Genomic DNA, 15,368 nt, shown 5'->3' with positions numbered 1-15,368 from the left:
GTAAGGTTTTTTTTGACTTTTATTTTATAAATGTTATATCCTTTTACTCTTCAAAAGACACTATTAATAAAGTGAAATGTTAGTCCAATGAATGGTAGAAAATAATATCAAATTATGTTCCTGAAGCGACATATCTAGAATGTATGAGCTCTTATTAGTCAACAATGATAAAAATTCAATTTAAAAGTAGCCACATAGCTGAATTTCTCCAAAGAAATTACCAATAAACATATGAAAACTTGCTTAGTGACATTAATAATTGGGGGAATGTTAAAAAATACTCAAATGAGATACCAATTCATACCTATTAAGATAGCTGTAATATTGATAACAATTTAAAATAGTTAAGAACAAAACTTAGTGAGGATGTAGAGAATGTAGAACCTTAGAAGCTGTTGGCAGGAAAGCAAAAGCATGCCACTGTGCTGGAAAGAATTTAGAAAAGTTGCTCAAAATGTTAAGACAAAAGCTAACATATAATCCCTTACTACATATACATCTCATAGAAATGAAAAATGTCAAATGATTTAAATGTGAAAGATCAGAGTAGCATTATTTATGATAGTTTCCAAATGGAAACAACCCAAACAGAGCAGCCTGAATGGTGGCTACGCCTTTAATCCCAGCACTGCAGAGGCAGAGGCAAGGAAGTCTCTGTTGAGTTTAAGGCCCACCTAAGTCTACACAGCAAGTTCCAGGATAGTCAGGTCTAATAAAATGAGACCTTGTCTCCAAAAACAGACAACAGATGAGGTTGGCCAAGACATAATGGCTTATCCTCAGGTCAGACCATAGCACTGTGTGAGGTCTGCTGTGTGTAAAAGGCCAGCATCAGTCATAATGTAAGATGCTGTTTCAAAAATCCAAATCATTATTCAATCAATTAATTAAACGAGGTTGTATTTATATAAAGGGATGTCCTCTGCCATAAAAAAAAAGAGAATAAGGTGCTGATACAGGATTCAAAATAGATGAATCTCGAAAACAATATGCTATGCTGGGGAAGTCAGACATAAAAGAACACATATTATGTGACTGATCTTACGGGATGTTCAGAACAGGCAACAGCAAGGAGATTAGTGATGGCCAAGTACAGGCGGGTCTGCCTAGCAGGTCAGTGGTTAGAGGAAAATGTGTGATGAAAATGTTTTGAAACTGAATGTGATGACTAAAACAACTGGGAATAGACTAAAACAACTAAGTTCCCAGTAGGTAAAATGCACAGCACAAGATTCATACCGCAAAAAAAGGCATTCTGAAACGTGCTGAGATTGCCATGGGAAGAAGTGCATCTGTCCCACACTGTCACAGACATTTCTCAGATACAGAACTTTAGCACACTGTTAGGAAATGGCTTTTCCAAGGAGCACTGCTGAGCAGGTGTCCCCAACCTCAATCATAGTGCACCTGGAAGCCTCTTCCATCTGGCAGTCCTTGTGGGAACTTATGATAAAATCTAAGCAGCAAGGGAGTCAGTGTCTAGATGGAAAGGTTAGGGTCAGGTGTGCGGGGAAGAAGGCCATAGTCAGTAGTCCTCTGGTGTTTTGTAGACTACACATGGGTGATAGCCACCATCACTGAGGCACACTGTAACTGGGCTTCTACATGAGCTTGGAGCCACTGTGTTGGAGAGAGGTTGAAATATATAAACACCCTGAAGTGAGATTCTACATAACGTCTTGGAATTCAAGTTGGAAGATACTATGCAAATTTGTAGTGAGCACAACCTCCAACCTAGACATGTTTACATGTGCACATTATCTTACATGTTTACATTTGTATATCATACATACATTTGTGCATTATCTTACATGTTTACATGTGCACATTATCTTGCTTATGTCCATACACCTATACATGATTAGCTGACTTTAAAAAGTGAAATTAACTTCTACTCGCATGCACTGGCACACCCTGTATTACACGAAGCCTGTAGAGCATGCTCATTTCACTTGTCATCTTTAGTTCTGCACTGATCATATAAAAACAAAACCTGCTGAGTTTGCTATCAATGTGTTTGTATCCACGGATCCTTTATTTATTTATTTTTAAAAAGGACATTTCATTTTACACAATGCTTTCAGTACTGAGCTTTTAGGTAATGAATACTTCTGAAAAACAGACTAGGGAGGTAATGATCGTAAAATTCTATGCAGCTTTGGAAATATTTTTCCATTATAGTTTTATTTTGTGATAACCCATAAGCATGACTGTAATGTTGTCCAAGAAACAAAATCACCAAAGGATATTTTACTAACTCCTGCAAGTTCTTAATAATAATATGAAAATATTCCTAACAGCAGAAAAAACAGCAAGGGTAAGAACCCTTAAAAGGTGAGTACTAAGTTCTTAGTGTTGTTTACATGCTGAGCATCTATTAATTCTAAAAATCTGTTCATTTTACAGAATGCAAATACTTTTTTCCTTTTTTTTCTTTTTTTAAAAATTTATTTATTTATTTTATATTTTATTTACATTTCAGATGCCATCCCCTTTCCCCATTTTCCCTCCCTAGAAAGCCCTATCCCATTCCCCCTCCTCCTTTTGGCTTTTATATATTTTTTAAAAATGTTAATCAAAGGCTTTATAAGTTTGGTAATGCTCAATCAGAAGTGTAACCCAATACCCAACCTAGATATATAAACTATCTTTGACTGGTGGAGACACATGAACATCTGCCTCCATGCCCGCCCCCACCCCCCTTTCTCTCTCTCATCACCTAGCTTCACCCTTCCTGTTAAAATAAAACTTTTCTCTCAAAATGCAATTAGAGCATAGTCATTCCTAATTGTACCGGTGAGGTACAAGATAGTCCTAATACCCAGTCCATCATTCTGTTGACTAACCAGAACCTCTGTCATCTCTCCTAACTAAAACACTTAGTTCTGAACCTGGCTTTTTTTCTTGGCTTTCGAATGAATATCAGCTGAAAACCTTCCACTCAGATCTGTTCTCTCAAAGTAAATAGCCAGGATTGGCTATGAAACTATAGGTCTTCAACCCCGTCAGAAATCCAGAATGACTGAGTTAACTGAAATTATGGGAAGCACTAAGCATACCTTCTAAAACTTAGCCAATTTATAGAGACCGCTGAACACCTGGAAAGTCCCTATACTACTGAACGTTGGAGCATCAAATCTTCAGCCTTCTGGCCCAGAATCATCTGACAGATATTAGTGATGCAGAATTATTAAGCGCTGATTACTCTGTCTAGGCAGATATAATCAGCCGACTATTCTGCAAGTGTGTCCTTTTCTGGACAGTAATTTGTCTGTAGATGGAAAGAGGCAATTATTGCCTAGTGGCTGTCACCGCACAACTGGAGTAACTCCAAGGATGCTCAATTTCTTCTTAGAATCCATGACAGGAAGCTGTCAGGAGTAGACAGGTCTCTAATCAAAATGAACATTAATATATAAATATTTGTAACATCAATTCTATGGACTTCTGATGTTTTGAAAACCAACTATCCATGTAAAGTAATCTGGACTGTTGTCTGTTAACTCCTCTCAGCTATTTCTAAATAAAATATGGGAAACCTCCTAACAATAAACTCAAAGCCATGAATTTGCTATAGTCCCTTAACTCATAGGTTAACCGTTCCAAATCAGTTAAAAAAGTTAAAGAAGGACTGGGTCTAGATCTTGTATTCCTAAATGTGTTATACAGGCACAATGCCCATGAGAGTATCAATATTCATCTCACTTTTATATTAATAAGAAGCTCGTACCAATGAAAACCTTAAATTTGAAATCAAAGTAAATTTTGTACCATTTAAGAAATTATAACTTCATCTTGATAATAATTATACAGATTTCTACCAATAGGTTATGGCTATGCAATAAGTCCTAGCTAATCCTCCCTGTTCCAACAAAACCACTACTTTTCCCTAGAAAGACAGACCATTATTAACCACATTAGTCCCCAAGCCCAGGGAATAGGGGCACTGACTCTTCTTTAACTTCTTCAAGCTGATTACGGGCGTTGAGATATTAAAAGAGGGGTGGGGGGAAGAGTAAGTTGATAAGCCTCTGATGCTGTGTCTTCAGTGAATCCAGATGGAATTCCAGGACATCGGAGTTTTGGGCAGGTCTGCTCAGTATGCTTGATGAGTAGATACACCAAGGCTGTGTATTCTTCTGCTCTGCGATCCGTGCCCTCCCTAGGGTGCCTCCGGACTCAGTTTCCAGAGGGGAGCAGATCGGCTGGGAGACTGCTCGCCACCGGTATCCGGGCCAGAGCCAGAACACAAATACTTAAGCAAACTGTTCATAGCTAACATATAACAGATGTACTTTTTATTTAGAAAAAAAATTGGTTTCAAAATCAAAACCAAACAAACACAGACTTCATTGCAGCAGACATTTAGATGTTAAGAATTTGTTGATTTCAATTTGGCTGATGATGAAGGGTTGATTTATATATTGATCTTCTAAAAGAGCAAATCATTCACTTAGTTCATTAATATCATCACTAAGTGAAAAACTTTCCACAAATGACAAGTACTTTATAATATTTCACTGTTATCCTATAGAAATGGAATTCTTTTATTTCTATTTGTAAATGATGATAGATCAATTAAGAAAAGCTGTATCCTTAGGACACTTAAATGCTAATCTCCCAAAACAGATAATAAATCATCTGATTAGCCAAGTCCTTGAAAGAATTATTTGCATTTCTTCAGGCACTACTTCTATCAGTACACTGGAATTTATACAATGTGTAACCAGAACACCACAGGCTGTATACTTTTTCCTCATGACTATATCCCCAGTACCTGGCACAGTGCCTTTACTCCCAAAAGTGGAACCTTTTAGACTGACTCACTAAACAAAACCAACTGATGGCATTAGCATGCATTGAAACACTAATTGTCATTGCATTAATTTCCATAGTGGTAAAAGTGGCAAATATCCTTAGAGGATTAATGACAATACACACACACACACACACACACACACACACACACACACTCGTGAGTTTTGTCACGATTCCTTAGGGTGCCAGTTCAATGGCATACATCTCATGAACAAAGACGACCATGAAGAAAATGTAATGGTCAATGATTGAATATTTAGCATTACAGTGAACAGTGGACAAAGGAGGAACAGTAACAGCACAGTGCCCAACCTCAGAGGTAATCAAGTATTTCCAGCATAGGATTGTAAGTGATGATGCAGTAAACCGATGCCTTAGACCACTTGGTGAACAGAAAGAGAGTTTATTTGGTAATCAAACTGCTGGGGCTGTCGAGGGGTGGGGTGGGCCTTGCCAGGTTTATGGCGATGCAGAATTATATTCTATGCACTCTTTCCAACTGCAGCAACTCCAACCTGAACCTGGTATTTACTGAACACCAGGAAGAAAAAGGTTTATGGCTTCACATCTCAGGTTCTAGGAGTCAGTTTTCAGAGCCAGAATAACAGAAACAATTTCCTCACGTCCTTTATAGTCTCTAGGTAGAAAGAAGCTTACAGTTGCAATGAAGTTCTTGCGTTTACCTCGAGTAACTGCTCCTAGACTAAAATGTGTTTAATTATCACAAAGTCTCAAAAACCTCTTTATATTCACACAAATTAGACAGACATCAGCATTCCAGCCACTAAGACTTTCTGTCTTTTCTACAGACCTGAAACCAACACCTGTAAAGGAATTTTTTGCTGAGAAAAAACAAAATAAAACAAACAAACAAGCCCTTTTCCCCTTTAATGAGAGCAAACCTTCCTGCATGCCCTTAATTAGGTTAAATGCATACAAGACTTGGAAAACACACAGAAAAGAAGAGACCTGGAAAGAGCATCGGGTTGAGTTCTTTCCCTGGTTTTTGTTTGCTCTTGGGTAATGTATATGAAAACCTGAAACTGAACTCTGGGAATCTGGCCTCTGAAATCTTCTTCCCTCATGGATGATGAAAACAAGCCAAAGATGATCCCTCTTCCAGCACAAACACATGTTTAAATATAGATTCACAAAACTACAAAGACAATAGTATTTCATACGGTAAGAAGTTTTGGTTTTTTTAGTTAGCTTCATTCATAAAAAGTACATAAATCCTGACTCTAACATTACAGCCTTTTTGATAGAAATGTTATTAATACTAGATATTTTATATAAGTATGGAATAGGAAGATGCAAAATAAGAATTTTGGTCTTTGTTAAATTTGCTCATGCATATTCTGATTCAAATGTAGAAACGGCTAAAAAATATTATTCAAATAATTATATAAAAAAAGAGTTTTATTAAGCCATTAGGTGAGAAATAAAATTACCAATATATATTTACTGGAGAAAAAAAGAACTATCAAAGATGACCATATGATTTACTGAAGCAATGCTCAAACATGCCTGCTAGAGTAAGTCAGAAATGCTCTCACATCACACAAAAGCAACTATAGCTTTCATAGCCTTCTGCTAGAAGCTCCAAGTTGAATGCAAACACAGTCACACACAGTCATCATGTGCTTTACTTTCTGGAACTGTTGGACACCATTAATACCTTTCCAACCCAGAAACTCACCAAAGAACTAACAGTGAGACATTCTGCCCAAATCCAATCCCACCCAAAGGAAAACGTCACCCAGAAATATATTTATTCCTAACAAGTTAATAATGAAGAAAGAAAATAGGTTCCCAATCTTCACCACTTACCTAGGAGTTTTGCAATGATATACAGAGCTTGTCCCCAAAGAAACAACTTCCCATCACGACCACAATTACTAGGAAACCGCTTCTGACTACCAGGGTTTCTTTTTTCATATTCTACAAAGTCAGCTGGCACATAATAGTACTTTGGTACAACAGGATATCCTACAGAGTTAAAAACAAAACAAAACAAAACAAAATTACAACAAAGCTGTGCTCTTCCCAAATCTCTCCTTGAAGAATTCATGAGGACAGGACAGCAGGGACAAAGGTGGCTTATAGAGGAGCAGATCCAGTGGTCTATAGAGAAGTATGAGACTCTGATCCTCTCAGATACTCTTAGGAAAAACATATGGAGAAAACTTTCTTGACTTTAGAATGACGCCAATCGTATATTAAACTTTAGGCAGCTATGTATGTGTATTTCCTCTAACAGCAAACAACTTTAGGTCTCCCTCTCTCTGTCTATCTCTGTCTCTCTCTGTCTCTCTGTCTCTGTCTATATGTGTGTGTGAACAATATGTATGTATATATAGTATACAGATAGTCAAAGCCATAAGAGAAGTTATTTTAAATAGGATTAGTCTACCGAAGCACTGTAAATGAGATACTATTTAACCTTTAATGAAGAATTATAATTCTGAGACATTGCTTAGTACAAATGAATCCCTGGTTATATATTAAGCCCATCTTCTACAGTTCAGTGTCATTGAAGAAAAGAAAAACAATCTTTTCTTAAAACTTATCTTTTAAAGCTACACCTTTCAGAAAATGAAATCATTATTTAAGAGATACATTCCTTGCAAGGTGTGGTAGACAGTTATTTTGTAACAACAATCCACAGTAAAGTTAATTTTGCAAAATATAAACCAGGGCTTTGAAATTTTGCTGCCTTCTTCATGCATGAATTGATAGTGATATAGGTGTCTACAATACAGGTATCACAATCAGAGACAGTGATATATGTGTCTACAATCAGAGAAAGGGTTATGGTCTATGAGGAATACTGTGACCATCACTGTGAACATGAAGCTATAAAGCAGAGTATGATAGGTAACCACTTCCACGTGTTCATGATCCATCCCTTCCTGAATACTAAAAGGCCTGATTCCGGAAGTATTTCATTATTGCACAATTTCTTAAGAAGACAAGTACATATTGAAAACATAACTCCCTTTAACATTTAGTATTAATTTTTAGTTTAAAGTTCTTTGTCCATAAATATATCACACCTTTGAACATTACAAGCATTGAAAGGGTAAAACAAGATATGAAGTATGTGACTGAGGTATTCCTGGAATCCTAGGTGTATGGGTGAGTGCATGCAAGCACACACATACACACACACACAGAGACACACACACAGAGACACACACACATACACACAGACACACAGAAACACACACACACAGTCACAAACTTCATGTGCAACAAGGAATGGAGCCCAGTGCTGTGAATGACAGTTCATTTATTATGTGCATAAGACTATGTATATGTTTTGACTAGCACATCAAAATTTAACTTACATACAATTTTCAAAGCTATTCTCATGAGATTATAGTTCTATTAATATTTCTAAACCCCAAAGATATCTAGAATACTGCTCTTGAATTCCGTTGGGTATTCTACAATTAGTTTTTTTATGGGCCCTACTGGTGCTTTAAACCATTATGTTCTTACTCCTAAAATTTGGCATTTTGACTATTTCTAAAACATTAAACCCATCTTTCAAGAATGACATCTCTGTATCAGGGCAAACATCAAAATATAATGCTAAAAGCCCCAGATGCTTCTCCAAAGAGGAGTCTAGAATACCCAGTCAATGTTCCTGCGTATATCCAAGAAAAGTCTTTTCAGGCAGCCCTCTGAAGGTCTGTGGCTTCATTCACTGTGTTGGCTGGTCTTACGTCAACTAGATACCCAAACTAGAGTCACCTGAAAGAAGGGAACCAAAATTGAGAAAGTGCCTCCATAGACGTGGCTGTAAAGCATTTTCTTAGTTAGTGATGGGGAAAGGCCCGGTCCATTGCTCTGTGCTTGGGCTGGTGATCCTATATTCTATAAGAAAGCCAGCTGAGCAAGCTCAGGAAGTGAGCCACCCCTCCATGACCTCAGCACAAGCTCCTGCCTTCAGGTTCCTGCCCTGATTGAGTTCCTGTCCTTAGATGAACAGCAGTATGGAAGTGTAAGTCAAATGAAACTTTTCCTCCTCAACCTGCTTTTTGACCATGGTGTTCACTGCAGCAACAGACACTCTAACTAAAATACTCACCTAGCCATACAGTTTTAGAAGACTTGGCTGTAACACTACACAGAGTAATGGAACTATACCAAGAACATTACACAATTCTGTCCATATGCAAACCACCTCAGTATCACCACATCCAGGAACACCTACATTCATGACCATCCTTGTCATGCCTGACGAACTACTTTTGTAAAACACATTTGTTAAACTAAATTAATAGAGGTCATTCTAATTTCGATTGAGGTCTCATTTATTTTTCAATCTAATGTAGATGAATTTTATAAAGGGCTCATGCACATACTTCAAACGAACAAGGAAACACTGGTGGAAAAAACTCTTGATAAAAAGAGCTGTACCTTCTGTGGTCTGGTGAAGCAAAGGTGTCAACAGGTCCTGATATTCCTTGACTTGTTCAAGATTGCCTCTAAAAACACCTAAAATGTAAAATACAAAACCCAACACAGGCTGTGCTTAATAAGCAAAGATTTTCCCTTATAAAAACTTCTAAGCCTTTTAAAAATTATTGTGCCAAAGTTTATGTAAAAGAAAACATAAAACTAAAGAGAAATGCAAATATGTATGACATATAATAATTGATTTTAGAAAGTCATGTTAGCATTTAGAATTAAACATTGAATTAATTGAAGTTTCACTATACATAAGCATAAATGGCATAGATAGTCAATATTATGAACATAGAATTCATGACTTCTATGATAAGCTTTTCTTTATAAGTATGAGCAAGATACTGGCATCGGTATTAATGACTTCTACATGGTTTAAGAAATTCTTTAAGCATGTGGTAGGTAAGGACAGAAATCTAAAGTTGTCCTCTGACTTCCAATCCTGTGCTGGGACATGCATGCCCCTGTACTCACAAAATTCATGCACATACATCATAAACACATACAGCATATGCATATACATGTGATATTTTTTAAAATTCCATAAAGATTTGACATTCACTTGGAAACAGGAGAACATAAAAATACTGAGTTGTTACCATCGCCCAAGTCTAATTTACTGCTAGATGAATGGAATCATTCATTTCAGCTATTTTTACTGTTTTTATTTAGTGTTTGTGTGTGCCTGTTCATGTGAACATTCAGGTGAATATGTGTGTGTGTGCATGTGTGTGGCAGTCAGAGATTGACACTAGGTGTCTTCCTTAATCCCTCTCCAAATATGAGACAGGGTATCTCAACTGAGCCTGGAGCTCACTCATCTGGTTAATCTGATTGGCTGGTAGCTTTAAGGACCCACCTATCTCTGCTCCCAGCACTGAAATTACAGCCACATGCTTTCCAGGCAGGTGCTAGCAATTACACACATGTTTTCATGCTTACATGGCAAGCACTTTACCCATGGAGCCATCTGCTCAACCCTCACCTATTCTTTAAGCCACTTGTAGTCTGCATCTTAAGTTTTGGGATGAAGTTCACTTACCATCAATCATCATGTAAAGGAAGAATATGGGAAATTCACATTCAATGCCATCAAACAGCTAAAAGAGAAAGTAAAACATTAAGATTTCTATTAACAAACTATAGTAACTACATTTTAGGTTATATGCAAGGGACTTTTTACAGTAATAAATCTCAGCTTGAGGCCAATTGTTCTTTATGTATTTTTCAGAACTTTTATTCAAAAGGTCATTCATTCAACTCATTAACTAGCAGTCACTGAGTATGTACTAAGTACTCACTAACACCCAGCACTAACTAGAGCAGTGGTTTTCAACCTTCCTAATGCTGCAATCCTTTAACACAGTTCCTCATGTTGTGGGGACGTCCAATCATAAATTATTTCATTGTTACTTCATAACTGTAACTTTGCTACTGTTATGAATTGTAATGTAAATATTCAGAATATTTGATAATGTGACCCCCAAAGGGGTCATGGCCCACAAGTTGAGAACCACAAAACCAGACAGAACACTAGAGACAAAAGTTAGTCATTTTGCCTCAAGAGGCTCACAAGCCAGTGGGAAGGCTGGCAAATGAATGAATAACAACTGCACAGCACACACTGTCCATACACAGCACATCAGGAACATAGATTAAGAAACATCTGACTGTGTCTTGAGTACCAGGGAAGGGTGATAATGGCAAGAAAGCAGCTAAAGTGTTGCACGGAGCAAAGAGTAGACACGCCAGTCTCATGGGGGACAAAACATGTTAAAGACGCTTTCTTAAGTCACTAATTCTAGAATGCACAAGCAGAAGCAGGAAAAGCTGAAGCCCAGCAGGTGGGTGGGAAGATGCTCAAGACCTCCCCGACCAGGAGACTTGGAGGTCGGTGAACCAGTGGACACTGAGAAGGATCAGAGTCTATTTTATGCTGACTCCCAGGCTGGGCGGTTGGCAATACTTAGGGGTCATGAAGCAAGAAATAAGGAAATCAACTCAAAGCCTTAAGAGCAATTTAAAGAGAAAAAAAAAATGACAGGCCAGACACGTGTCTCAATTTGGACAAAAGAACTCATGTGCAACCCAGGCTATGAGGTACCATACCCAGCCTCCACTAACCTGATGCCAACTCAAGCAGTAATCTGAAATCTACAGATCCTGTCCATGTTGAGTTGGGTGACAAAATTGTCCTATGTTATCAACTACCAGGTTAAGCCAAGAAATAACACAGAAAAGAGGGAAAACATAGGATGTCTAAAGGGGATAAAAGTGGTTAAGTGGCTGGGCTGGCAAGATGGTTCTATGGGAGAGACCGACACTTGCTTATGTTAAGCCTAAGGACCTTAGTTCCATCCCTGGGATCCACATGGTAGAAGGAGAGAACTAATTCACTGGAGACTGTTCTCCGATCTCCATATGTTCATCATGGCACACTCATATTAATGGTCATGTGCGTGTACATGCATAACACACACACACACACACACACACACACACACACACACACACACACATACACAATCAATAAAATGTTTAATTTTTAAAAAAAAAAAAAAAAAAAAGATGGCTAAGTGGTAAGGAAATACCTAGAGGGACTCAGATATGGGCCTAGGCAGAGAAGTAGGAGCTAGATGCAGGCAGACTGAACTGAAGATGTATGTCTAGCAGCAGGTGCACACATAGGGAGGACACTTTAAGGCACACTGTGAGTCAGGGACAGAGTCCATTACTTGCTACAATAGTGGTGAGAGCTTGGTAGAAAGAAAAGCACAATGAAGATGGATCACAGAAGCAGAAGGAGATGAAAACTGACAGAGAGAGAATAGAGATGGAGGGGAAAATGTGGTCACAGGAAATAGAAAACTCCAAAAAAGAGAACACAGTTAATACATACAGACACCAGAGATTCAGCAAAATACAGTGAGCAAGCATTCACTTTAACCCAGCCACTGAAACTGCCTGAAACCAGCCCAGAGCCTGCATAGGCCGACAAGGTGTCCCCTGTCAGTGCTGCTATTTTGAAAGCTTGTGAGAACTTTCTGAGGTAAGGCTGGGCTGGCAGCTGACAGAGCAAGGTACTAGAGGTTGGCTTTGAGAACTATGACTCAGATAGCTTCGGCTTCCAGCTAGACTGCCTGTAAGTTACACATCGTTCATGCTGCCAGAGATGCTAGCCACCCCTAAAGACATGTCTTCCCTGCTTGGTGGACTGTATCGCCTGGGCTATGAGCCAGACATGAAAAGTAAGCACTATACTGGATCCCCATACAAAACACAGACATACCCAGTCATGTTGTTCAGGGTCAGAGCTCCAGACAGAAGACAGGCGATGAACAGGACCAAAAAGTGAGTGAGGGTTTTGTTCATATCTTTAGTAATGGGCACTAATGTGTTTATGACAAAGGAAAAGGTAAATGGGGTGAAGCATAAGGGAGGGAAGGGTAGAATAGAAAAGATAAGGAACAAAGACTCATGTCCTATCAGAGAAGAAAATGCACAGTGGGATTCCCAAAAAACTGAGTAAAGACACAGGAAGTACATACACACAGAGATATACATGTGTATATTTATATCTATAGATATGGAATACCTCCATATGGAATACCTCAAGAGAGGCAGCATGTTCCACGAGGTAAGACACAGGGGTAAGTGTCACTGAAGGGAAAGGTACAGTGGAGGCCACCACACAGAAACAAAAGGTTACCAGCAGGAACAGGGTAGAGAGCTGAGAACCTGTGTCCAAGGTTGTCTGTAGGGGGAAGTTCCTCCAGGACCACACAGCAGAACTGAGGAGCAGTGAGAGCAGTGACAGGCACTGACCAACAAGGACATACTAGAGACTGGATGGCATATGTTCAGTCTGTGGCTTTCTCCAGAATTCCTGAGCAGATGAAGGAGTGGATGAAGGACCACAAGGTATTTTGCTTTGTGGAAGGGTCTCCCTGTATAGACCTGGCTGGCTTGGAACTCGCTATAGACCAGGATGGCTTTAAACTCAGAGAGCTCTGTGTGCCTCTGTCCCTAAGTGCTGACATTAAATGCAGGAACCACTATCTCCAGCTCAGGATATTAGTTTTAATGAGATCATTTGCTTAGTAACAGAAACACAGATGACAAATAAAATAAAGCCATGTCAGAGAAATAGGTAAAAGACTAAAAATGCTAAAAATATTGTTTTACCAATGAATCTATGTGGTCACTGTGGTAAGAAGAGTTAATACTTATTGATCAGTTACTATCTGTCAAGCACAGTTCTAAGCATTGATGTATAATAGCAGTCAATCCCCAGAAAAAGCTCATGGTATAGGAGCAATTATTTTTAGTAATATATAATATTAACACAGACAGATGAGTGGGATCTAAAATCAAAAAGTCAGTCTCCTCTCCTGGGTCAGCGCTTGTGACAACTTGTGTGTGCTACCAGCACAGACCAGTGCATGGTACCTTAATCTCTGCTGGTTTGTAATAGCGTCTGTTGGGATCTTCCAATGGTGTTCTGTATCCATCTCGCAAGAAACGCTTAAACCCATATTTTCCTTTTAATTTTCTTATCACTTTATCAAGTGTCTGGCTGAACAGAGCTTCATCATCCAAGGCAAACGCAGGGTAACTGATACACGGGAGCAGGGCGGCATCTGTGTTCTGGAGTCATTACAACAACAAGACTGTAAATGTCGGAAGTGATACGATCCACACAGTCCAAAACAATTCATGTCAAATTAAAGCCAAGAAGCTTGTCAGCAGACAAGGATCTTAAGACAGACGTTCCTATGGTGTGATTTGTAAGCTTGATAAAATAGGTAGCACTTTACTCATTAAAATTAAAAGAATTTTCAAATTTTAATATCAGGCTAGAACTTAAAATTATAGCTAAACATAATGTAAAAAATTAATACTGCCACAATTTAGTAAACAGAGCAATTTGCCCATAATAATGAAAAGGAGAAAACAAAAGGCCCAACAGCTGAGTAATTAGCATCCACTGGAATTTATATTGCAGAAGCAATCAGAAGTTATACTATAGAAATCTGTTTATTGATTGGAAATATGCTTGTTCATAGAAAAACACTATTCTAGTTTCTTAAAACAAAAAGTCATGTTCACAAAAATACATGGAAACATATGTCAGGATGTTGACAAAGAAGATTTAAGTGGTACAATAAATGAATAGAACATCATTAAAAAACAGATAATGCTTTGTTATTGGTTTTGTATTCACTACAATCTGCTATTACTCATATAGAAGAGTCAAGTATTCTATTTGGGGTAGTTTTTGAAGGATGAAACCATAAACAATCCCTGGGAAAATGTTCAGTCAGGTACAGTAAATATACAGAAGTTCACCAAACAAATAAAAGGCCCTTCAGTGCCTAGATGAAATATATTTTCCTAAACCCCCATTTTAAAAACAATGTTCCCTTTGTTTAGGCTACTTTTGCTAATTTCTCCCAAAGAGAAATAATATCTATTTTCCTGTTGTCTAACAAAGGCTTAAAGGACTGGACAGCTTTGCTGACAACCATTTAAGTCCTGCCTGAGCCCCAGAGGCTGGAGGACAGAGGCATAGGCCTATCTATCGCGTCCTCTTGTTGTGCAAGAACTCCACACTGCAGTGTACTTTCTTGAAGACTGGTAAGACAAAATAAAAACTGTAAATGAGAACTTTTTTGCTGTAACATTCTCTCACATGCGAGCGTGACTCTCTGGGTAACAGTGAGCACAAAGTCTGCCTGTTGCGATTGTGAGCGTCGAGATCCACAAATATAACTGACCAAGAACAGCCCTGGAAATAGAAAAAGGAACACATTTCAGAGAATTGTAAACCATGTGGCATTCTTTCTGTGAGACAAGACAATTCACAAACTTTCTATCACTGAATGCAATGTGTAAGAGATTATTAAAGACCTTATTTCCACTAATTCTTTAACACATAAATGAATTTGTTTGTGTACCACATGCACACCTGGTACAGGCCAGAGAGGCCATCAGATCCCCTGGAACTGCAGTTACAGACGGTTGTGCACCTCTGTGTGACTGCTGAGAACTGGACTTAAGTTCTCTGGAAGAGC

General features: G+C 38.3%; 1 protein-coding gene across 8 annotated transcripts in view; it reads right to left on the bottom strand.

Annotated features, from left to right (window-relative positions):
- The window catches only part of Phkb (phosphorylase kinase regulatory subunit beta), a 171,014-nt gene that overhangs the window by 75,842 nt on the left and 79,804 nt on the right, over positions 1-15,368 (bottom strand). For all 8 annotated transcript variants that reach the window (XM_034523099.2, XM_034523100.2, XM_034523101.2 and 5 more), the window contains 5 exons: positions 14,987-15,082; positions 13,744-13,941; positions 10,337-10,394; positions 9,247-9,324; positions 6,649-6,807 (listed from right to left, as the gene is read on the bottom strand). In XM_034523099.2, coding sequence (XP_034378990.2) covers positions 6,649-6,807; positions 9,247-9,324; positions 10,337-10,394; positions 13,744-13,941; positions 14,987-15,082 — 589 coding nt within the window. The remainder of the gene's footprint in view (positions 1-6,648; positions 6,808-9,246; positions 9,325-10,336; positions 10,395-13,743; positions 13,942-14,986; positions 15,083-15,368) is intronic.

Source organism: Arvicanthis niloticus, chromosome 18 (genome assembly GCF_011762505.2).
Source record: "Arvicanthis niloticus isolate mArvNil1 chromosome 18, mArvNil1.pat.X, whole genome shotgun sequence".
In the NCBI taxonomy this organism is placed as follows: Eukaryota; Metazoa; Chordata; class Mammalia; order Rodentia; family Muridae; genus Arvicanthis; species Arvicanthis niloticus.
Note: the sequence above shows the minus strand (reverse complement) of the source record. Positions and strands in the feature narration are given on the sequence as shown.